The sequence below is a fragment of the Argentina anserina genome, chromosome 2 (genome assembly GCF_933775445.1).
Source record: "Argentina anserina chromosome 2, drPotAnse1.1, whole genome shotgun sequence".
In the NCBI taxonomy this organism is placed as follows: Eukaryota; Viridiplantae; Streptophyta; class Magnoliopsida; order Rosales; family Rosaceae; genus Argentina; species Argentina anserina.
Window position 1 is genome coordinate 105,968 of NC_065873.1, and position 25,437 is coordinate 131,404.

A 25,437-nucleotide genomic window follows, 5' to 3' on the forward strand; every position below is an offset into this window, starting at 1 on the left:
CGACTGTGTTACTCTCTCGAGCGGGACATCAATCGTGGTGCCTAGACGGCGATGCAGGGCCGTGTCGCTTGTGGTTGACGATGGGAGGTTGGCTCGATGGGATATGTGGTATATGGGCAATGGATTTAGGACATCCTCTTCGAATGTTCAATGTTTTGATGGTGGTGTTGTGCTTCTGATGGTCGGCGGGGCCGAGCTTTCGAAGACAACCTCGAAGACCCTACTTGGTCGTTAGGTCTGGAGCAAGATGGAGGCGCTGTCCTCCAAGTTTCTGGTTTTGCTTCGATGGTTGGCGGGTGCCCTGGTTGGTGACTTCGGTCTACACTAGGTGGAGATGGGCCAAGGCTTGGGCTTTCAAGCCTGGATTAGGGATGCACGTGTCTGATGATGTTGATGAATTGGATGCAGGGTCGCCAGTACTTGCTCCAACAAAAAAGGAAGAAGATGATCCTGGAGAGGGGTGATCGGATGCCTATCGAAGTTCCAAAACCCTACATTGGCAAGTTAGGCACTCGATGCATGATCTGAAAGGTACACATTAGGTCGCAAGCCTGATGATTTATGTGTCGAGTCCTTTCTTGCGAGTGTAGATTAGTGCTTTTTAGTTTTCATTTTGGATTTTCTTTTGGATTTTAGTTGGTTGTTTTCCCTTCCTAGTTGTAGAAATAATGAGTTTGTTCTATTACACTGTAGTGGAGCTTGCTCCTGCCTGACCTAGCAATAGTTGGTCATTATTGGCTTGATGCCTAATGAAATTATTCATTTTTCTAGAAAAAGATAGGCAAAATGTCAATTTGCATCCCAAATTTGGCCATAATTGTCAGTTTGCACCCCGAACTTGTAATTGAGTCAATTTACCTCCTAAACTTGGTAAAAATTGTCAATTAGCACATCCTCCGTTAAATTTAACGTTTCTTATCGAATTTTACTAAGTTTAAGATGTATATTAACTCAATTACAAGTATATGGTGTAAATTGACAATTTCAGCCAAATTTATGGTATAGTTTAACAATTTTGCCAAAAATAATAATAATTGAGGTTTTATTTGTTAATTGAAAATTTTAGAGTTTAGCCTCTAATTATATCTAGCATTACTTCTCTCTAACATTACTTCGCCCCCTGGTGCAAGCTTTATTTATAAATGAAAATAACCATGGACACAGAGATGAGCCTACCAGTGCGCGTTCCGAACCCCTTTCAGCAAAGAAAGGATTCATCAACAAAGACTGCAAAAGTTTTATCTATAGCTAGGTTGGAGTGAAATACACAGCTAATGAGATGGTCGATCGGTCTAACCTCACTCGATCTAGCCGAACTTATAGTGCTTGTCCACACCCACCGACACATCCCATGTGCAACTCATTCCTTTAGGAAATTCAACCAAGTCACCAGGACCAATCTCAACCGACTCTTTTGATCCAGCAGGTGTAACCTTCACTTTTCCTTCCAGCAGATAGCACGTCTCTTTGTCACTGTACGTCCATGGAAACTTGCTTGGAGGGCAACTCCACCTGTAAAGATAAACCCCACTATCATTACTATGCAGAATTTATATTTGACAATTTAAAATCGAAGATTATAAAAATTCCGAATCGAAGATGAGAAATACTTCAGCTTTCTGCGTCCAGGCCTTACGCTTAATGTCTTCATATTACAGTAATAATACATTCAAAATGTGATGGTGCAGTGGTGGTGCAGTTTGATAAATCGATTTAGAATTACTTGAACCATAAATCGATTTAGAATTACTTGAACCAAGTTTGTGTAGAACTTGTAGTCGTTTGGAATAATAAGATCCATATACAACCATATATACAAGGGAGATTCTATTTGCACCTCCCAAAATGACTAATTGTACCTCTATTTTTTATTACACCTCTAAAATGACTAAAATGTCTCCATTGTTTATCAAAATTTACATGTGAGTTGAAAATTCAAAAAAAAAAATGAAGGTACGCTAGGTTTTTTTTTAAGGTGCAAATAGAATCCATCTATATACAATAACGTAAAATATCAAATAAAAAAACAAAACAAAGGGTAAACAACCACTCATGAGCAGAGGTAGATCCAAGAACTACATTTAGTCTAGGCTAGTTTTGTACCCTATATGCAATCAATTTCGTCAATATAGTTTCAGAATTTTTTTTCTTTAGTTAAAATAGTATTTCAATACATTCATCTTAATAAACTCAATTTTAGGGAAAAAATTCAGAATAAAAATAAGAAGAAAAGTAATAATATCAATAGAAAAAAAGGTTCTCTCACAAGAAAAACTAGAAAACAAGAGATATTTTATGAAAAAAAGAGAGAGAAAAGAAAAAAGAACGAAGAAACTGTAAAAGGTTGAAAAAAGAACGAAGAAACTGTAAAAAGGTTGAAAAAATAGGTTCGAACCCTGGATAGTCTGCCTCCCATGTCAATTATATGTAGAGAAACAACCAACTGAACTCCACGAGATTTATTGACCAAAAAAAAAACTCCACGAGATTTTAGTACTCCTCGAGCAAAAAGTTCTATGTACTGGAAAAACTGTCTGGGCTGCCGCCCATACCGCCCTTCAAACAGGTCCACCGCTGCTCATGAGGCAACAACCCGATATCACACTAACCACAAACTGAATGAAACTGACCACCCCACTAGCTGAACATATGCCTTGCTTGCCCTATATAAACTGAACACTAGTTGAGGACTTAAGATCTGCCACTCACAGTCTCATGCTAGGTTGCACGGACACGCCATTGCAGTGGCGTATCGCGTGTCCGACACAGACACGCCCCAATACGCGCCGGACACGCGTGTCTGCAATCGGACACGCGAATTGACTTTGAACACGGCCAGGACACGCGGATACACACCAACTCATAATAAAAGTGAAAGTGCTTATGGTGAGAATCGAACCTTGGTCATCTAAGGCACTCAACAACTCCTCAACCATTCTAAGAGATTCCGTTTTTTTAATATTTATGCACATTTTAATATATATATATATATATAAGGAGAGAAACTCGTGATAAAAATAAGAATACTTGTGATGGGATTCGAACCTTGGTTATCCAAGGTACTTATCAAGTCCTTAGCCATTCTAACAAGTTATATTTTCATCATTTTAATGCACACTTTGACATATATATACATCTAAAATTCTAAATACTTTCAAATTTATAAAATAAATTTTAAAATATATATATATATTAAAAATAATATTTAATTAACGTTTTCACCACGTTTCCGTGTCCAAAAACATTTATATATGCCGTGTCTACGTATTGAATCGTGTCCATGCTTCTTAGGTCCCATGATACTAAATCCAGCCACCTAAACCATAACCCCAATTCCCCAAACTAAATGGGTTTGAGTTCTGATCATATAGGTTGGAGATGCAAAACTTATATTAATAGCACTAGATTTGGGTGTCGTAAAATTTAAGTTTGGGTTTGAGTTCTAGACCAAAGATTAGAGACACTAAGGGGTATTAAAACTCAACACGCAACATATGCTACTCTCTAAGTGAACTTAAAGCAGAAGATAAAACGTGTCTCTTCTCTCTCTCTCTCTCTCGTTTTCTCTCAACGGGGAGGAGTTAGGGTTTTCTTTGTCGGCCACTCCGATAAAGATTACAGTTGGGTTCCTCTGTGGGTAGATCTGGGCTTCGTATGTGGGGGCTGATCTCCAAAGTGTGGCAAGGAGCTCTGGTGTTGGGGAATTGGTTGTGCATAATGGAGGATGTGTTGGGTGACATGGTAAGGCGTTTGGTTTTGTCAGAGGAGGAGGCGAAGGAGATTATTCTCTCTGATGATCCAGGGTCCTGGCGCCAGAGGAAATTCTTGATTGTTGGGCAGCTTCTAACGCATAAGAGGTACAATAAGGAGGCTCTAATGGCAACGATCAAGTCTCTTTGACGGCCAAAGAAGTTTGTGGCGGACAAACTTAGGGTCTCGGCGGTAGCGCTGGAGGGGAGTGATAGGATTGTCTTTTCTTTTTCTCATGAGTACGATCAGAATAGGGTGCTGCGGGGCTGCCCCTAGCATTTTGATAAAATTTTGTTTGCGGTGGCGGCGAGTGATGGGTCCGACGATCTTCTTCGGATTTCTTTGAATATGCAATTTTTCTGGATACGTGCTTGGGGGATTCCTCCTCTGTTTATGGAAGCGGAGACAGGGAAGAGAATCGGTGAGTCGATTGGTCAGTTCTCGAGGATGGAGGAGACTAAAACGAGGATGTTTTTTGGATCAAATTTGAAGGTTCGGATTCGGTTGGATACAGACAAACCCCTCCAGCGTGTGGCTCACGTTCGTCTTCCGAGGAAGAGTCGGGGTTCGTGTTTTGATGTCGACTATGTGGGCTTGCCAAGGTTCTGCGAGTTCTGTGGTATGCTCTGGCATGACTAGAATTCGTGTGTACGACATAAGTCGGGAGAGATTCAAGAAAAACAGTTTGATCTTCGTTTGTGTGCTGAGAAAAAAGATCTTTGGTTGGCGGCACAAAAGTATAAAGCTTGTCCAGGATCGTGGGTTTGGAATTTTGGGGAAGGTTAGTGGTGGGTGGAAGATGACTGCTCCGGAGCTTACTTTGTCGGGGTTTTCGAGGGATAGGGCGGAATGGGAGGCAGAGGGGACCGGAGTGGAGCCGGAGCAGGCTGGTGGGGATCTGATGCAGGTTGACCCAGAGGTGGCGGTAGAAGGCGGCGGAAAGAAACGGCGGGTCAACGGCTTGTGGAAGTCGGGTTTTCCGGATTCGAATTTGGAGATTTCCTTCAATCTAGGAGTGGATCACAACTTGCGTGTTTTGAGGGCTACTCAGTTTGATCTGAATGAGGTTTCTTTAGAGAGCGATTGTAGGGATGTTGTGGTTGTGAGCGAAAATCTGGGAATAGAGGGAACGAGTGCCCCATTGAATTCGCGTGGAACTGAAGCGGATGGGGCAATTTCAAAAATTACTGAACTGGAGGTTGTGGTGAGGACACGCATGTGACTTATGGTGGCCCCATTCTAGTTGTTGGGCCCGTGGTGGAGGATGCAACACGTCTAAAAGATGTGGGCTTTTCTGGACATGTAAGTGGGGACCAAAAGAAGGTGTGCAATTCTAAATATGTAAGTGGGGACCAGAAGGAGGTGGGTTTCTCTGAAAATGTATGTGGGGACCAACAGCAGGCCGTGTTGAGTCCTTCTCATGCTAGGCCTAGCTCGGATAAAGTTAAGAAGGCAAAATGGGGTGTGAGGGTTGGTGGCAGTCTAAAGAAAGGTCGGACAAGTGTTGTTAAGCTGCCGGTAAAGGGTTCTAGTGCCACTGATCGTGTTTCTTCTCGCTTTTCCGTGATGGGTCCGGTTTCGACCCATCACGAGCAATGAATGTGTTGTGTTAGAACTGCCAGGCGATTGGGAACTCTTGGATAGTGACTGGACTTAAAGGGATGGTATCCCTCACTCATCCCAAAATTATTTTTCTTTGTGAGACTTATTGTATAGCAGTTGAAATGGAAGATGTTAGAAGGGAGTTAGGGTGGAAAAATTCAATTACGGTGGATTGTCGTTTTATTACAAGGAAGAATGGTAAAGGAGTTAGTAGAGCAGGGGGGTTGTGTCTTCTTTGGGACGATGATGTGACGGTGAACCTTCAGTCTCAGTCGGAACATCATATTGATGTGGTTATTGGAATGATGGGGGAGCCGGGTTGTTGGCGTTTCACAGGATTGTATGGCTTTTCTAAGCCCGAGCAGCATGTTCAAACGTGGAACTTGCTTCGTCAATTAAGTCTTCAAGGCAATTTGCCTTGGGTGGTTGGTGGAGATTATAATGAAATATGTGAGTTGATTGACAAACAAGGTGGTGTTCGTCGAAAGGATCACTTTATGAATGACATGCATGCTGCCCTTGACTTTTGTGAGTTGTTTGATATTAAGTTTGTGGGTGCTCGGTTTACGTGGAGTGGTATTAAGGGCGGAGAGGAAGTCAAGATTCGTCTGGATAGGTTTACTTCGTCTCTCTCTTGGAGAGATTTGCTCCCTGCTTCAAGAGTGAGACATTTAAATCCAAGTGCATCTGATCATGTCCACATCTTACTTGAGGTGACAAAGGTGCGCAGACCGAGAAGGAAGAGAAAGAAACGTTTTAAGTTTGAGGAGTTTTGGCTTTTGGAGGAAAAATGTAAGTTATTGGTCAAAGAGAGTTGGGAGAGTATTGTAGGGAGTGGGTCCCTATGTCTTTTCTCACAAAAATTGAAACGGACCAGAGAAGCTTTGGAGAAGTGGAGTGGGGACCAATTTGGTGGGTTGCGTGTTGAAATTGAGAGAGTGTCTGCCCAGTTGGCTATTTTCCTTGAGGAGTCGATTTCGGTAGAGGTACATGAGAGTAGGACCACTCTTAAGGCCAGATTGTATAACCTACTTCAAAAGGAACACGTCTTTTGGCGCCAGCGGGTGAAGGTTTTTTGGCTGAAGGATGGGGATTTTAATACGAAGTTTTTTCATCAGAAGACAAAGAACAGGAAGAAGAAAAATTCCATCTCGGGGTTGTTTAATAGTGCAGGGGTGTGGTGCAGAAGTATGGTCGAGATTGAAACTATTATCCTCAATTATTTCCAGGAACTTTTTACGTCCTCCAATCCTTCTAATTTTCAGAGCGTATTGGAGGGGGTGCAGCCTGTTATCTCGTCTTTGGAGAATGATATGTTGGTTCGGGAAGTTGATAAGGATGAGGTGTTTTTTGCGTTAAAGGGTATGCATCCTTCAAAGTCTCCAGGTCCTGATGGGTTTTCTCCTTGTTTTTATCAAGTTTTCTGGGAAGTTGTAGGTGATGATGTGGTGGGGGCAGTGAAGGATTTGTTTTTATCGGAGGATGCAGTGAGGAGTGTGAATAGAACCTTTGTGGCTTTGATTCCCAAGGTTGAGGTCCCAGAACACATGCAGCAGTTGAGGCCCATTTCCCTGTGCAATGTAATTTATAAAATCGGGTCAAAGGTGTTAGCTAACAGATTGTGTCCCTGCTTGATGGTATCATTAGTCCTTTTTAGAGTGCTTTTGTTCCTGGGCGTCTTATTTTAGATAACTCTCTCATGGCTTTTGAGGTTTATCATTGCTTGAAGCGGCGAAGGAGTGGTAAAGTGGGTTTTGGTGCGTTGAAGCTGGACATGAGTAAGGCATATGACCGGGTTGAATGGCCTTTTTTGGAGGAGGTGATGCGTAGGTTAGGGTTTGAAGAGTGATGGATTAGTTGGATTATGAGTTGTGTCTTTACTGTTTCGTATGCTTTTATTATTAACGGTGAGCCGAGAGGGAGGATTGTGCCTTCTCGCGGATTACGGTAAGGAGATTCGATTCCTCCATATCTTTTTCTGTTATGTGGGGAAATTCTTTCTCGGAATATTTTGGCGGCGGAGGAGTCTGGTTCATTACATGAAGTTCGTATTTGTCGCTTGGCGCCGAGTGTGAGCCATCTTTTCTCTGTTGATGATGCGTTCATTTTCTTCCAAGTTGGTAGGGTGGAATGTGAGGTGGTTAAGGGTATCCTTGCAGCTTATGAGGAAGCTTCTGGTCAAGTGGTCAATTTTTCTAAAAGTTGTATCTCTTTTAGTAACAATGTTCACCCCTTTATGCAGGAGGGTATTGCTTTTATTTTGGGGGTGGAGAGAGTGGAGAAACATGACAAGTATCTTGGCTTTCCTACTGAGTTGAGCTACTCAAAAGCGGAGTCTTTTACGTTTTTGAATGAAAAGATTCGGAATAGAACAAGTGGTTGGAGGGAGAAGTGTTTGACTAGTACTGGTAAGGAGTTATTGATTAAATCAGTAGCACAAACTATTCTGTCTTATGTTATGAGCTGCTTTGAGATCCCTAAATATATGTGTGAGGAAATGCACCGCATTATGACTCGTTTTTGGTGGGGTGATGAGGAGAGTGGGCGGAAGATTCATTGGCTCTATTGGGAAAAGTTATGTGGTTCGAAGAGTGATGGTGGTCTCGGGTTTAGAGATATGCATGGGTTTAATTTAGCCTTACTGGCGAAGCAGGGGTGAAAATTAATGTCTCAGCCAGAAACGTTTCTGTCACGATTTCTTAAGGCACGATATTTTCCAACTTGTTCGTTTATGGAGGTAGAGTTGAAAGGTGGGGAGTCGTATGCATGGAGGAGCATAATTGCTGGCCGTGAGGTTCTGAAAGTTGGGCTCAGGTTTCAAGTGGGGTCAGGGGAGCAGGTTAGGGTCTGGGAGGACCCATGGATGCCGTTTCCACACTCTTTCCGAGTTTCCGTCCTTATTCCTCAGTAATGGAAGGGACTGAAGATCTTTTAGTATGTGAGCTGTTTACTTTGGGCGAGATGGAGATGATTGCGGCTATCCCAATTAGCTTTGAATCACAAGCTGACAGATATGTATGGCATTTTGATAGAAAAGGGTTGTTTAATGTGAAAAGTGGGTACCATGTGTATAATCAAGTCTAGGGGACAAGCTTCATCATCGAGTGGGGACCTAGGGGGTGTAAACAAAAAACATTGGCATATGGTGTGGGGTGCAAGGGTTCCCCTAAGGTGCGTAGCTTTGGGTGGAGACTTTTGAGAGGAATTTTACCTACAAGGGCAGCCCTTCTTAAACGTATGGTGGATATTAGAGCATCCGCACGGGCGTGCTCGAGCAAGAGGAGGGACCGGCCGGAGGAGCTCGAGCAGGAGGAGGCAAGCTGCTCGCCCAATCAACCGAATCGTGGTGCTCGTCCGATCGCTCGAGCAAATTTTGCTTCGGCGTTTGCTCGTCCGCCTGGCGGAGCCCACCACCCGTGGAAGACGTCAGGCACGGGCGGATTTTTTTTATGTTAGGCGCGTGCAACGCACGCGCCAGTCAAAAAAAAAATTTAGCGAGTCAATGAATGACTGACACGTGTCTCACCGATTGGCCAACGGTCCAATAGATCTGGGCCTTCCATTTTGAATCAGAAATTTCGATCCAACGGTCAGAATTAATTGGCAACGGCTACTATTTGATCATAACGGAAATAAACCCAAAAAATTGTAAAAAAATCCCAAAAAATTCAAAATTCTCCCAAAAAATTGCCTATAAATACTACTTCAATTTGTTATGAACTCACACCAATTTGTGCACAACAAATTTCACATCTTCCTCCATCTCCTCTCTCATTTTGTTTAGCATTTTTTTCCAAAACAATGGGCACCCATTGGCTTCCTTCCGAAGATTTACAAATGTGCATTTCTTTTGTCCGTCATAGCATTGATGAATATGACGGTAACAAACAAAATAGGGACAAATTGTGGGACACAATTCATGGCGATTATATGCAAAATTGGGTGCTAGCACCGGGTGAGAAACCTCCGAAGGAGCCGAGGACCCGAATCGCGCTCGCTTCTCACTACAACAAGTTCAAGCTACTCTTGCAAAAATGGGGCGAATGTTTGGCGGCATCACGACAACATATAGCTAGCGGCACTTCGCTAATGGACGAAGTAAGTACATTGTTTTATCATATATTATAATTTTTATTTGATTATATGAATAAAATTGTGTAATTTATATCTAATTTTTTTAAATATGTAGCATTGTTTACATATTTAATTATTTTAATATATCTAATTTTGTTTACATTATTTGTTTTATTTAATTTGTTTAAATATGTAGCATTGTTTACATTATTTGTTTTAATATATCTAATTTGTTACATTATTTGTTTTATCCAATTTATTTAAATTATGTAATTAAATAAGTACCTAATATAAGTTTTTTACATCAGGAACGACGAGCTCAATCATGTTACTATAATGCCAAGAAGAAAAAGTTTACACACTTTGAATGTTGGGAAGTGGTTAAAGATCATCCATCTTTCGTTGCGGTGCTACCTACTACTCCATCTCCATATGCAAGTAGTTACCACGGTACTCCTTCCGCAACTGAATCATCTTCAACCATCAATTTGGATGACGACCAATTGAATGAGACACCTCAAAGCAACACGGCAGCTCCATCGAGTCCTCCTAGACCAATGGGAACCAAGGCGGCAAAGGAAGCTAGGCGCCAAAAGAAACAGGGTAAGACTCCTATTGAGCAACGGGTGGAGGTTTTGCATACCATTGCAAGTCACCAAGCATCATGGCATACCAAGAGGCTAGCCCATAATGAAAGTGAGCTTAATTATTATGCGGAGTACATAGACATTCAAAAGCGGAAAGAAGCAAGGGCGGAAGAAGTGTTACGATTGAAGAAACAAGAGAATGACACAAGGATCATGACATTGGATTTAGAGGCTATGACCCCAATCTCGAAAATGTATTTTACCAAGAGGAAACTAGCAATCCTTAATGAAGGAGAAGCTAGTCAAGATCAACCTACCGATGAAACATATTCGGATGGTTATCACCCAAGTCGCGTGCTTTTTCCATAATAGTTATAGTATTGTACTAAGAATAAATCTGGGTTTGGCTCGTCATTTTATGTAATTTAAATTTTTCGAGAAATAAAATGCAATTTATTTATTAAGTTGAAATTGAAATACACATTAAATTAAAACACATACTAAAATGAAACACAAGCTTAATAATTAAACATAAACATCATGAAAACACACAATAAAACATATTTAAAGTATTTCACCGGTTTCCACTCTCCAAATGTGTTTCACCAAGTCTTTCTGGAGCTCTCGATGGATGTAAGCGGATTCGAGATCGGCAACACCGTCGTGAAACCGTTGTATATTAGCTCCATCTCTACTAATTGGCTCAAAAAGAACTTGATTCCCTTGTGCATTCACCGGCCCATCATAAACCCGGAAAGCCCTCGATGGGTTTTGCAAGTCTTCTTCTTCTTCCTCATCATCATCCTCATCATCCACATACTCTTCCTCAACAATCATGTTATGCAATATAATGCAAGCTAACATGATGGTAGTCATTACCGATTTGTGGTGCAATGTACAACTATGACGTATAATTGCCCATCGAGATTGCAAGATGCCAAATGCCCTCTCCACATCTTTCCGGTATGCCTCTTGTTTCTTTGCGAAGAGCTTATCTTACGGCGTCTGGGGATTGGAAATTTTTTTGACAAATGTAGAGTACCTTGGATATATTTCGTCAACCAGATAATAAGTTGTGGTGTACCTCTGTCCGTGGACTTCGTAGACGACAGTTGGGCCTCTTCCGGCAAGGATCTCTGAGAACACATTAGATAGGTGTATCACATTAATGTCATTTTTAGCTCCAGGACACCCAAAAAAACTGTGCCATATCCACGTATCATACGAGGTCACTGCCTCTAGGATAACCGTTGGGCGACCCTTTCGGCCCGAGTATGCCCCTTGATAGGCGGTTGGGCAGTTCTTCCACTCCCAATGCATGCAGTCGATGCTTCCAATCATACCTGGAAAACCTCGGCGTTCGGCTTTAGCTAGTAGTCGCGTGAGGTCTTCTGGTGTTGGACTGCGGAGGTATCTTCGACCATAGAGATGAACCACTTGGCTGTAAAACTCCTTCATACATTCCAGGGTAGTCGATTCCCCCATCCTTGTAATTTCAGTACACTAATCTACGGCTGACCCGTACGCTAGCATTCGTAGAGCCCCGGTCATCTTTTGTTGGGGAAGTAGCCGTAGCAAACCAGTGGCGTCTTCTCTTTGATGCCAAGACATGCCGTGGTTGCAGAGGTCCGTCATGATAAAGTCTTGAGCGTCGAAAATTAGACGTTCGATGAAGTAATCTTCCATGAGATTGCGTCCCCTAGATAGCCTTTGACGTGACTTATTCGGTTTTTTACCGCGACGTGAACCGCTTGGTCGTGTTGATTCATCATCGTGTTGTGTTTCCGCCATGACCACCTGATTCACGAATGATTGCTCCATATCGTCATCCTCTTCTTGTTGACGTTGTCTCCGCCTGAAAAAATTGTGGAAGCTGAAAGGATTCATCAGAGTGATGAACAAGGAAATGTTGCTAAGTGTTTAGATTGAAGGATGAGTTATATGCTCGGATTCTTCACAATGGTGTGAGTATATAATGAGTGATATTAGACGTTTTTATAGCAAATTGGTCGAAAATCTTATCAGAAATTTGGTCAAATTATTTTGCCGACAGTGACACGTGTCAATTCTCTACTAGTCAAAAATCTTATCGGAAATCTGCTCCAATTATTTTACCGACAATGACACGTGGCAGTGACACATGTCAATTATCTATTAGTCGAAAATCTTATCGGAAATTTTGGATAATATTGAGTCGATAATGACACGTGGCACATTATTATTGGTTGTAAATATATCTGGTAAAAAAAATTAATTATTTCACAACAAGACAAAATTGAATTGCTCAAACAAATTGTAAATGGGTGTGTGAAAAAATCGATTTGCTTGAGCAAAATATGAAATCGATTTACTTGAAGCAAATTTTGCTTCTGGCCCTACCATTTGCTTGAGCAAATCCAATTTATGGGTGTGGATGCTCTTAGTGACCCTCTTTGTGTTCTTTGTGGGGACCATGTGGAATCAGCCTTGCACCTCTTTAAAAATTGTTCTGTGGTCCAGTGTTTTTGGTTGCTTGGTCAACTGCATTTAAAGGCTGAATCTCACCCTGCGGGGTCGTTGACTGAATGGGTTCTGGATGTGATGGAAAGTCTTACTATTGATGCAAGAGACAGATTTCTTATGAGCCTTTGGGCGATTTGGTTTGAGCGTAACCAGGTTCTTTGGAAAGGTACGACTCTTAATTCAATGAATATGATTCACTGGGTTTTTAAAATGTTGGATGAGTTCCAAGTTTATCATCCTAAGACTGATGGTTCTAAGAAAATACCTCATGTGAAGTGGAAGGCCCCGCCAAGGGGGAGGCTTAAAATTAATGTTGAGGGTGCCTTTGACCCTAGTAAGAGTAGGGGAGGTATTGCTGTTGTGTGCAGGGATGATGGTGGAAGAAGTATCACTGTGCTTGCTAAGACCTATCTATATTCTAGTTCGGCTCTTACTATGGAGGCCGAGGCGTGTAGAGAGGGCTTGCTCCTTGGGATTCGCCAAGGTTGGGAGAATGTAGACATTGAAAGTGATTTTTCTGTGTTGGTTTCTGCTCTAAATTCTGGCATAGTGGATCTATCGGAGGTGGGTTATGTTATAGAGGATTGTAAACGGTACTTGCGTGCCTTGCTGACCTCTACAATGCAGCACATTTTTCGGGAAGCAAATGATGTTGCCGATAGACTAGCTCACCTTGTTTGTTGGGGTGATTTTGATAGTGTATGGTTTGAGGAGCCTCCTGACATTATACATGATACGCTCTACGATGATATGTGTGGTCTTACTCATGTAGTCCGGGGTTCAGGCTCTTCGTCCCCCCCTCCGTTGCATAACGCTATTTTTATTAATAATAATTGCGACACCTAGTCTCCTCTAGGTGATCTGCCTTAAAAAAAAAGTGAACTTAAAGCAACCGGTAAACTTACCATTCTGTGTTTGGATAGAGAAAAATAAAGAAGAATTTAATTAAATTATAGAAATTTTGACATTTCTTATCCTGTTTGAGGTGAAATTCCTAATAAAGCAAATTTTATTAGAAAATATAAGAAGAATTTGAAGCTTGTTTTCCCTGTTTATTTTCCATGAAAAAGAGGTGTTATTCTTTAATTCACAATCTTTTCTATGAAGTTCTAACTATTTTTTAAATTCTAGGGAATAGATCCAAATAAAAAAAATATCAATTCTTAGAATTTTATATTATTAAAAATAGAATTCTCATGAAAATAAAAATTTTATCAAAGTAAAATTACTCAATCCAAACACAATATATAATTTTATATTACTAAAAATTGAATTCCCCTGAAAATAAAATTTTCATCGAAATAAAATTACTACGTTCAAACACAGCATAGAGAAACATATCGACTTCAAAGGAAACTCAACTGCTTACTAGCCCGCCTAAGCACGCTTGTGATACACGGACAAGTACATCGTAGAGCGCACATTTGTCTCACATGCATGCATGATCCATAATGGTTTTTCTCACTCCCCTCCTCGAAATATTCGGTTTGCGATGTCTAACTCTAAGTCGACCAAAGCGTGAGCTACAATTATGAAACATAACAAACGTCGACCCCAAACCTAAAACTGCTAAAAGTCTGAAGCAAAAAAATAAAAATAAAAAACTAAAAAAATAATTAGTTTCTCAAATTCGATCGTGTGACAAAAGGAGTGCAGCCTATACCAAGTATCATCACCTCAAACATAAGACATGAGACAATGTACTGCTACCAAATAATGACACATTTACTTGAGATGAAGACAGTTATGGATCAGAGACTCTGGAATGGAGAAAAAATAATTGGTGTATGATGATCATTAAACCGAAGCCTCCCTTGATTATCAAGTTAAGGGTTATTCAGCAATGGATTCATGATGGTGTCGGACCTAAAGCCATTCTGATTATTTCATGTGTTAGTAAGCAAATGAATACTCACATAAGAGTAACTATTCCCTCACATTCCAAGTAAGCAAATGTGACCCAAAATTCCTGAACCAACTTAATAAACAGAGGCAGTTACACTGACCAAACTTAAGTAGCTCAACTGCTTTGTTCTGCCTATGCAGGCCAAGTTACATTTTGCTGCAGGGATCATAGAGAGAAGTTGCGAGTGATTACAATATACATTTCCAACAATATTTCTATTGAATGAATAACAGATATGGATTCGCAAATCCCCTATTTCTTGATCAATACGTTCTAAATTTTTTGCAACTAATTAACGTTACTAAAAAAAGACAATTTTTGCAAATCTTGTATATTCTCCTTTCCAAGAAATTTATAGATAGAAAAAGAAAGGCAACAGAGGAACAAAGATGAACGATCTAGTGAATTCTAATATATGCAAGAGAAACAGTTTACTCATATGAGTCATATCTCATCCTGAGCGACGCATATCTTATGGGAAAGAAATTAATTAAGAAGAGAAAGAAAGGAATATATTGAGAGACAGAAAGAAACTTTGGCCAATTCCTGACGCCGAGTTGGGTGAGCGTGGACTCGGGAGGATTCTTTTCAATCCTGATACCCAAATTTTCAGTAGCCATTGAAGAAGACGACTCTGCTGCTATGGTCACTGATCTTCTTCTGCTTGGGTTGGTTGTTGCAGGCAGGAAGGATCGTTTGCGTATAGTTTGGGTGTGGGTGTTCAATATGAAGCTACTACTGAAGCACAGTGATGCCATCTGATCTCACAACTCCTTATCTTTGCTCTGATCTCCAAGTGAGTCGTGGACTCGTGGCAGTGTTGCACTACCATCTTGTTCTCTAGTATATTTCTTCCTTTCAAATGATTTCCTGGTGTCCACGACTCCGCAATTTTTCATCCATACATACCTCATCCTTATTTAGCGTTACTGACTAGAGTATGCACATAGAACCGAGAGCGTTCACATATTCACTCCATATTCATGTATATGGGCTCGCAAATTTTTTGTTAACACTTATATTTGAGAGCACAGTTGCATGTATCTATAGTTCCTAAGTCGACACTGATTAACAATATTTCATACTGAAATGAGAATAGATTAGATACAAAAACTGGCAACAAAACAGGGAAGAATTTGGATGACTCGGAACAAGTTTCGCATATATATGAATAATACGATTACAAGCCTCGATCTGAGTCTAACTCGCAGCGTTACTCCTAGGCTGACTCAGATATGACATTGGAGGAATCCCTTGTTGATTACTGAAAACATTACTTGGATCAATAATTGTTTTCGCTCTAACCAATCTATCATAGTTGTTCAAGAAGTACTTCTCACCCCAAACCCTGGCAATCTCCACGGCATCATCATCCTTATCCTTGGTTCGAACTCTGGTGTCAACCAAACGCATCACCCCGAGGTCAAGGTCAATGTAGTTAATATAAGCAGTCCTTGGACCCCATGACACATATTGTGTCATTGAACTATATAATCTTCTTATCCAACCTACGTACTCGTTTCTTTTGTAATTTTCTTCTTCCTTCCACTCCACCAGGTACTGAATTGTAAAGAGATTACCTTTTCTGTGAGGAAAAGCAATGGATTCACTGCTTATACGATGCATAATCCCACCGTAAGGGTCTAAGATGACGTACCCTTTCGGCTCCTCCTCAAGTATTTCCACTGCGGCGCTTATGCCAGTGTAAGAAATTGCAGTCCTCACATAGTCTGATTTGGCTTTGAAAAAACCTTTGTCTTGCAAGTACCGATTTCTCAGTTCCGAGACAGAACTTCCATTACCTCCTAGGCCGGAGAAGAATACGATCGACTCGATCCAACTCATTTCCCTGAAATCTTCTTTTACAATACCCAAGTCAGGAAAAACTTTATCCAGAGTGGAAATAGCACTACTTGTTGGACCCAGGTAGAAGCCTTTAAATGTCGCTGATATCCCAGTAGTACCGCTGGTCTTGGCTTCTGGCAAACCAGCACCAACAAAACAGGAGATATAGAAGTCATCCTCCAAGTAGGGTGCAACATGTTGCCACTTATATACTAGATTTGCTACATGGCTTTTGTTTCCCGCTCTAGACGCCACAAAAACTGTTACTGTTTGTGGCACTCTGGACAACTGGATTTTCCATGCGTAGACAATCCCCCAAACACCCCCACCACCTCCCCGAATGGCCCAAAACACATCCTCTCCCATGTCTTGTCGGTCTAACAATCGTCCGTCAGCATCAACAAGAAGTGCATCCACCACATTATCAGCTGCAAGTCCATATTTCCTTGAAAGTAGTCCGAATCCACCGCCAGCAATATGGCCACCGGCACCAACAGTTGGGCATGACCCAGCTGAGAAACCGTGAACACTGCTTGCTTTGGCAATGGAATGGTATGTCTCACCTAGTGTTGCACCTCCTTCCACCCATGCCATCTCGGTTTCCAAATCCACAGAAACCCTGTTCAAATTCATCATGTCAATGATCACAAATGGAGCTCCATCAGCAGCAACAGATGATGTACCTTCATAGCTGTGTCCACCACACCTCACTCGGATTGCCAAGAACACTTCTCTGGAGCACAATATAGAGTTTATTATCTGTTCAACACTCTCAGGGAGTATAATGGCTATTGGCTTAGGAACTGTCGCCTCAGCAAACCGTAGATTCTGAATAGAAAAGTTGAGCAACTTAAAGTACGAATCAGAGACATTTTCCGTGTTGGGGAATGTAGTAAAGTTGTTGATGTTGTGGAGAGTCAAACATGAAGTGATCTTTTCTGTAGGTTCAGCTAAAGAAAGCAAAAGGATACTCATAAATGTAAAGAACCGAGTAAATTGGTTTTTCAGAGATAGTGCCATTAGCTTGGTTTCCTGGTTTTGAAGGTGATATGGAGCTAAGGAAACAATAGCAGTGGATTTTAATGGAGCAATTTAAGTTTAGAATAATGTGGTACATTGAGGACAAACGGATGAAGAGAACTATGTAATGGTGATATTTTGTGGCCGGCAATTGATAAAATAAATAAATAAAAAGGGAAGTTGAGCAAAGTTAAACTCTCCACATATTTAATGGTTCAAACTGTAATGGAAATGAAAGGTGACAAATCTAGTTTGCATGATTTAAATAACAGGTTAGTTGGAGAGAGCGAAGAAGACACAGAGAGATACATATATTGCACAAATGCATGAATAATTGAAATGTTACAAAATGTGAATATATGCATGCCGGCCTACCAAAGGGTCCAAAGCCTGCCCAGGTTGGCTCATGCGTTTTTTTGGTTTTTATTTGAAAAATGAAACTCTAGCATCCATGCATGGAAGCTCTTAATCGGTATTGACTTTTCAAAACTCTTAACCAATTTAGGCATTGCCCTGCATTGAAGATTGAACAGTGCTACTAGAATCCAATCATACACGACAGAACTAATTTTGATTCAATCTCATCACTACGTACAAGGGAACTAAGTCATGACCGGTGATGGATCCAGGAATTGAGACCGGGTGGGACTTAAATTTACACTAACAAAATTTTGACGGTAGTTTAATATAAAAATTGAAAATAAGCTAAATAATCATCTCAATACATCACAAAATAAGCTAAATAATCATCCCAATATATCACAAAATATATCAACTTAATATAAATCAAAATATCTAGCTCCTAGCCAATTTTAGAGAGCATAGTGGCGCACTGCGTCAGTGCCGTCAGATAGAAGAATTTGCCTAAAGCTAAAAAAGAGAGGTGCCTATTTTGTTTAATTGCAACTAGCAAGTTTCCTTGGTCTGTTTTATTAATGACTAGCATTCCAACACGCTCCATGCGCGTGCAAAAGGGCTGCACACAACCTTAACGTACTTCAATTTTCTCAAAAATAAACTAAAAAGTAAGATATATATACAATAGAAAGAAAAAAACGTAGTCTTCAATTTTCTCATAAAAAAAACTAATTAGATGTGAAACAAACCCAAAAAATATTCGAACACGACTTTGAATATGATTTGGGTGTCGGGCTGTTGTTATAACAACAATCAGAGTTTATTGTTTCGGGTGGGATTCGTTATATATATTAGGGGTAATTGATTATTAACCTAATTACCCCTTAATTAAATGTAGCTTTTATTTTTTCCCCCAAAATTTTGGGTGGGACTTGAGTCCCAGGCTAGCATGCTGTGGCTCCACCCCTGGTCATGACCAATAGCCTGCCTTTATTCTGAAACTCAGTATCTACACAACTCTATATAGCACACTAGAACGAAGTAAACGCACTGTTGGTTAAGAATAGATACAGAGGTAGCAAGAATAGCATGCAGCTAGATAATATACTAAAACGAAAAGCGCTCAAAAATTTCACTAAGTTTTGAATAATGCAAATTACCTTTAGTCTAAAATTCATAATGAAACCATCCAAAAAAACACATGATTACAAATAGTTTTAGATAAGTGGTTCAAACAACATCTGAACAATTTTCACGAATCACACGTGCATCGTAAAAAAATGAGGCTAGAGTAAAAAAAAAAAACAGTGCCCATTCTTGAATTCAGTACAATACATTACGCTTACTATGAGATGATTCATAGAAAACTACGATGAACTTTTCTTAAAGTTTATAAGTAGGCTTTCACAGTAAATAGAAATGACAGTATTTTAATTTCTATATTAAATCATGTACCATCAAAAGCTTTCCCTATCCATTACTGATGCCTCCGATTGCAGCTTGACTGCTCAATAAAGGGACACCATCTGCCGTCTGGCTTCTTCCTTCTTTTCCTTCCCATATTTCTCTTTGGCTAATGCAAACTATTATTGCCTTATAAAAGCAATACACGGGTTTCACTGAGTTTTGTTGAATCTGAGTAAGAAAATGACAACACTGTAAGTGCTATATGCATAGCACATAATGCTAAACAGAAAGCTAAATAAAGAGCTGTTGTATAAACCTCAGGAAAATGAAGCCCATAATGGGCTGGCAAAAATTAAGCATCACATTTATCATATGCCTTTGATCTTTCAATTACAACCTTTAAACTGTCATCCCTTGTCCTAACCTGCAAACCAAAGTGTTCAGAATTTTAACAGTTTGGTACATGCTAGACAGATTGAGAGCAAATCGAATTGATGGCATTATAAAACAAAAGTAACATTAAGCACGAGAAGAAAAGGAGCTGAATGACTATTGGCTGACACCAGAATACAAGATGGAAACGTCATCATTATGGTCTATATGGAGCCCTATAATAACTATACGGAACTTAAGATACTACTATTGGTTACTTAATGTGCTGTATCAAATCACTAACTGGATATATTAGAAGTGTTGAAATCCACAATATTTATCTTCATTATAAAATTATTGGAGCCAGAAACAGAAAATGAAATTCTCAATTAAAGATCAAAGGTTTAGTCTGGCATGCGTGCAGCAAATGAGTTACCTGCCAGGAAGTTCAAGGTATACTAAAGAAGTTATTAGAAGAATAATTTTGGTTGAACCAATATGCAGACACGGAAAATTATTGGATTGAAAGAACTGCCAAATTCTCCAGCCAATTTTCTAAATAAACAGGGAACAAGATAAAAATCATATGACAAATCCTTAAGCTTCGCTATAACTTGGCTTCGTCAACTATTAAATTTTGGCAAAAATGTCAATTTGCACCCCAAACTTGGTCATAATTGTCAGTTTGCACCCCGAACTTGCATTTGAGTCAATTTACCTCCTAAATTTGGTAAAAATTGCCGATTTGCACCCCATCCGTTAAATTTAATGTTTTCTATCTAATTTTAAGTCACATGTCATGCATTTGAGGGACAGATTGCCATTATATATTTATTCATATTTAATAATGAAATAAATTAATAGAATTACTAAAGAGGAACACTTGCTACTTTATTTTTTTTATTTTTTTCGAAACATGTTATTGATTTATATATTTATTATTTTACGTGATATAGTATGTTAAAAGATATTAGAAAAATATAAATAAATACATAGAAAATTAAAAATAAATGTATACATATAAAAATATATATATATACACACAATACACTATAATTGAATAGGTGGATATGTTGAATATATAATTCGAAGTAAGTTAAGTGTGTAGAAAAAAGATGTAAATAAATAATTTGATTAAAAAAAATAATCCTCTTTTTAAAGAATATTTTTATTTGTGTTTAAGAAAAATATAAATAGAAAATGACAACATTACCCCTCATGTGCATGACATGTGACGCAAAATTAGATAGAAACAGTTAAATTTAATTGATGAGGTGCAAATCGGCAATTTTTACCAAATTTAGGAGGTAAATTTACTCAAATGCAAGTTCGGGGTGCAAATTGACAATTTTAACCAAGTTTTGGGTGTATTTTGGCAATTTTGCCATTACAGTTTTGGTGTATATACTTTTATACATTTAACAAAGAATTGACCACATATCAGAAATACTGAACTTCAAACAGTCTTGGGATCTGCAAATTCAGACAGAACAACAAACAAATAGATGTTTATACACTTAATTATGCTTTTTTGATTCAAAATGAATAAATAACCAATGTACCACGCAATATCTTAAATTCAACCTAAACATAAGAGGAAAGGTTTTTAAGTTTAATGTGCAGGACAAAACAACTTCTGGAAAAACTCCACAAAATTTCAAGACATACAATTACTCAGAGATGTACCTCAACCTGTGGACTTTTGCCACGAAGCAACATATCTACACTCTTTTCTGTCTGTGGATAAGAATAGAAGAAAAAAGAAACATATATGTAGATAAGTTACTGCAGAATGGAAGAGGAAAAATACAAATAAACACTAGCTGTATTCTTGTACACAAGTACTTAAATATAAAGATGATGTGTACGGTAACATTTTAACCCACTATAAAGTACTTCATTAAACAAAGATATATAAAAGACTGACATGTCAACAGGATAAACAGGCACCGACTTCTGCAATTGAGTAAGCTGTTTCAGCTTTGCAGAGACGAAGTAAAAGCTCATGGTTTATATTTACTATCTCCATACTATGATGAGAGGGTATATTAAGTATAAGTGTTTGGTGGGGTTTTTTTTTTTTTTTACTTTTTCTTTCATACCATGGAAGAGGGAGGAGAGCAAACTTAGGTAAATATTGTGACACAGAGAAAAATAGACTGACACACCTGATGGGTAACCCAATAGTGTCTGTGTCTCATCTCAATCAAGAATTCAAATGTTGGAGGCGCTCGCCTCTCAAGAATGGTTTTCTGGCACTTTCTAGCTTTAGCTTCTTCATCCCCTAAAGTAACAGCTTCTATACCTCCGATCTGAAAACAGATAATAAATATTAGAAAGGCACCTTCGACCAAACATTAAGCCATATACACTAGAGGAATCGCAACATGGCGTTAAACTATACTTTTGCATTATCTTATGGAATAAAGAAACAGAGGATCATAAACAATCAAATCATTTTGGCATGTGCTCATCCTTCTTAGAACTGAAAGACACATGGCTAATGGCTCTACTAATTTTGGACTCCCATATCATGAAAAATGAATGGACTATCTACCTCAGGCACTTACATATTTGTATCTTAGCGAATCATATCACCTTTGACTTGGCAGACTATCCTGTGTACGATATAATTAGTACCTAATCTTTTTCAGCAGGGAACCAACAGAGAAGGGTAAAACTGTGTTGATAGTCAAAGAATTTTCTATTACAACATCCACTCATCAGTGCTGTTGACAATCATAATAATATTTTGGCTACAGATTCAGCCAACTTGCAGGGCATACTAAAGAAGGGGAGCATAAGACCACAAGTCCCTCGAAGTTGATTAATGATTTCATGTGAACTGTGATTGGCTTCATGTATCATCTTCCTTTCATCCTTCTCTGCCTAAAGACATTATCTTCAAACACATTGATGATGCATGTTTAATATTCCAACTTATTTAAAGATTCCTTCTATTTTCAAAACTGCCGAAATCAAGATAAAAACTTCTCAGCAAAAGCAAAAATGAAAAAGAGAAGATATTAACATGCTGAAATAGTGGAAATACCAATCCTGTGGAATTTCTAAAAGAATTGTTGTTCAAATCCCTTAACCATGGCCACTGGCCCATCAACATCTTTTGTCATTGCTCTAATAAGTCTAATTTACTAAAAGGACTCTGATATTCATAGCTACTATCTGGAAATTGAAAACTTTGTTATGCCATCAACAAGAATTTTAGATTTGCAAGCAGATGGCAACCAAAATGATGTCCCTGATGAAGAGATTAAGGATTGTTTAAAGGGATTATTCAACATATAAATTATATAGAAGTCAGAACAAACCAGGTCAGAAAGAGTATGATTCTTCATTATATTCTCAAGCTGCTCTCCATGGGCAGTAGCAATAAGCATGACCCCTCTCTTAGCAATTGAGCGACATGCAAGAGCTTCAGTTTTTGTGACAATCTCATCAACAATGATGACCTCAGGCATGTGGTTTTCCACAGCCTCTATCATAACTTTGTGTTGCATGGATCGCTCTGCTACCTGCATTCTTCATGCACCTCCTATTGCTGAATGTGGAATATTTCCATCCCCTGCCATTTCATTGCTTGTATCTACAACAACATGTCCTAGTGCCCTAGTGGTCAACAAGTGTTGAACTACTAACTGAAATACTAGGAGTATATGAGAGAGAGAGAGAGAGAGAGAGAGAGAGAGAGAGAGAGAGAGAGTTCACAGTATTAGACCAATAAATAACTTACCACTCTTTTGTGAAATTCATCTAATAAAGCACGAGCAATTTCTCGCAAAATAGTGGTCTTGCCAACCCCAGGCCTTCACAAGTTGAAAGACATCATCATAAAGACATTATACAACTAGCTGAGATATGTTAGATACTTATTTTGATTACCGCTGGTAATGTGATCATCTTTGGTGAGTAGCAATGACATTGATAATGACAATTTCCATATTTAGAGCATTCCAATAGACAGCAGGAATTCATTGATATTACAAAATCACATAATGTAATTTCTACCAGTACATAACTGAGGGAACTTGCGCAATCAAAGTCATCAATTTAGTTTTTCTCAGCTAAAATTGTTATAAACAAGCCATAGACATTCAGTAGTGTCAAGAGGCATGGAGTGGTTGAATATAATGATGTAAAAGTGCCATCTCAATTAAAGCATGTTTGGTAGGAAAACCACTTTGACAGCAATTAGATGACATACTTTCTAACAAACAAGATGCTCTTCCCATATTGAAGCAGATCCTTAACCATGTCAATGTGACCACTGACTGCCCTTCCGACTCGGCAAGTCAATCCAACTATCACTCCATTCCTACTCCTAATAGCGGATATTCTATGCAACGTACCCTCAATGCCAGCTCTATTGTCCCCTCCAAAGTCTCCAACTGCATCTTGAGCATGCTCCAACTCTTGCAGTGAGACCTAGGCAAACAAGGCAAGAGACACTTTGGGTATCTTATTTACAAAGAAATAGTAACCTCAAAAGTATGGCTTTAATTTACCACAGTTGTCCTCAGATACCGGCCACCAGGTTCACCAAGATAGCGTGCTTCCGGAAAGCGACCTAAATCCATTCAGTACGTGAGTGACTAGCTAGGCAGAGCAAAACAAGGAAGGAATGCAAAAGCGACAGGGTTGTGGCTTGAACCTCTCAGAGTTGAGACCTCCCGGACTCATTGAGGAGATGGTCATGTAAATCATGCGGAAGAATTTGCAAGCCAAAAACGAGAGTAGAATCACTGACATCTGAAAATGAAAGAGAAGGGAGACCTGCAACAACGAGTGGATGAGGATGAGGATGATGGGCAGCGGCAGGCGGACTTGTCCTGGTACCTAGATAATTGGCTCACTCTCGTCGCCCGCACCGGAGTCACCGCCCACAAACCAACATGACTCTGACTCATGCTGCTCTCTGGATACAGAAAACAAATAAAAAAGCTAGCTTTTAAATTAACTTAAAAAGGGCCCAACAAGAGAAGCCCAATTATCTCCTTGAAGCGAGTAAACGGTGAGAGTCGCACAAGAGATGGCGAGGGATGGAGAGGACGCCAAGGGTTGGTTGTGGAAGCTTCCGGTCCTCAAAACCCAGCAACTCGGCAAGTTGGGCCCCGCCTTTGGCTTCGGCGTTGGCTGTGGTGTCGGCTTCGGCATCGGACTCCTCGGCGGTACCTATTACGATTTCCCTTTCGATATTATTCATTCAATCTCATCTCTTGTATATTAGCTCAGAATACTAGTGTTGTTATTCTGTAATATGTAATTGTTGCAAGTTGACTTTAGGCGTAGGATTTGGTCCTGGGATTCCTGGCATGCAAGTTGCTTTTGGCGTTGGTGCTGGATGTGGAGTTGGCTTAGGATTCGGCTATGGCGCTGGCAAGGGCGTCGCTCGTGATGACATACGAAAGTACTCCAATGTTGGCAATCTCTTTTATGGTGAAAATGCTGGCACTCGTTCTGGAAATCTCACCTCTCAGTAAGTGTTATGTTCGTCTGCCCCAGCTCGTTTTCCCAAGAGTTCAATATATAGTTTACAGGCAGAGTATGCAACAATGGAATGTGAATTACATACCCCTACTCTTGTTGATGATATTAGGAGGCCTGCAACAGTGCAACTTAATTACCTTTTAAGATATTTTTGTATATCATCCTACTCTTGTTGATGATATTAGGTGTGAATTGCACATGTGGGTAGTAATCTTTTGTGCTTTAATGTTATCAGGGATGACATTGGCGCTCTTGTTGATGAGCTTGTTGATAATACCAAGAAACTGGTCAGAGCTACTACAAAAGAGCTCAATAAGTGGACAAAATGAGCTGAGCAGCTTGTTTGCTGAGTTCTTTGGTACACTTTTGAATGGATTATGACTTGATAAGATTATTTAGGCATTGGGGTTTATGCGGACATTAGGGATAGATATTAGTTGTGTGCATGGCCAATGGCATTGTCCAGGCATACAAATTGCTTATGTTTGTTTAAAATTCTGTTTTCAAGTT

At 39.6% G+C, this 25,437-nt stretch overlaps 4 protein-coding genes across 4 annotated transcripts; 1 reads left to right on the top strand and 3 right to left on the bottom strand.

Moving 5' to 3' along the window:
* Nucleotides 1-1,102: 1,102 nt before the first annotated feature.
* On the bottom strand, nucleotides 1,103-15,246 carry LOC126783698 (uncharacterized). Its single transcript, XM_050509214.1, has 2 exons — nucleotides 14,956-15,246; nucleotides 1,103-1,512 (listed from the first exon to the last, which is right to left on the bottom strand). The coding sequence occupies exons 1-2, from the start codon at nucleotides 15,177-15,179 to the stop codon at nucleotides 1,308-1,310; spliced, it is 429 nt and encodes a 142-aa protein (XP_050365171.1). The 5' UTR covers nucleotides 15,180-15,246; the 3' UTR covers nucleotides 1,103-1,307.
* Nucleotides 15,247-15,578: 332 nt separating this feature from the next.
* On the bottom strand, nucleotides 15,579-17,286 carry LOC126783697 (berberine bridge enzyme-like D-2). The gene has a single exon (XM_050509213.1). It carries the CDS (start codon nucleotides 17,284-17,286, stop codon nucleotides 15,622-15,624), a length of 1,665 nt encoding a protein of 554 aa, XP_050365170.1. The 3' UTR covers nucleotides 15,579-15,621.
* Nucleotides 17,287-18,867: 1,581 nt separating this feature from the next.
* LOC126782445 (uncharacterized protein ycf45) lies at nucleotides 18,868-24,032 on the bottom strand. Its single transcript, XM_050507695.1, is given in 8 exon segments — nucleotides 18,868-19,278; nucleotides 19,367-19,474; nucleotides 21,109-21,159; nucleotides 21,591-21,734; nucleotides 22,752-23,041; nucleotides 23,170-23,246; nucleotides 23,645-23,865; nucleotides 23,946-24,032. Coding segments are annotated over 7 exon segments (927 nt in total). The 5' UTR covers nucleotides 24,018-24,032; the 3' UTR covers nucleotides 18,868-19,278; nucleotides 19,367-19,402.
* Nucleotides 24,033-24,442: 410 nt separating this feature from the next.
* On the top strand, nucleotides 24,443-25,437 carry LOC126782444 (uncharacterized). Its single transcript, XM_050507693.1, has 3 exons — nucleotides 24,443-24,608; nucleotides 24,724-24,916; nucleotides 25,163-25,437. Exons 1-3 carry the CDS (start codon nucleotides 24,470-24,472, stop codon nucleotides 25,254-25,256), a joined length of 426 nt encoding a protein of 141 aa, XP_050363650.1. The 5' UTR covers nucleotides 24,443-24,469; the 3' UTR covers nucleotides 25,257-25,437.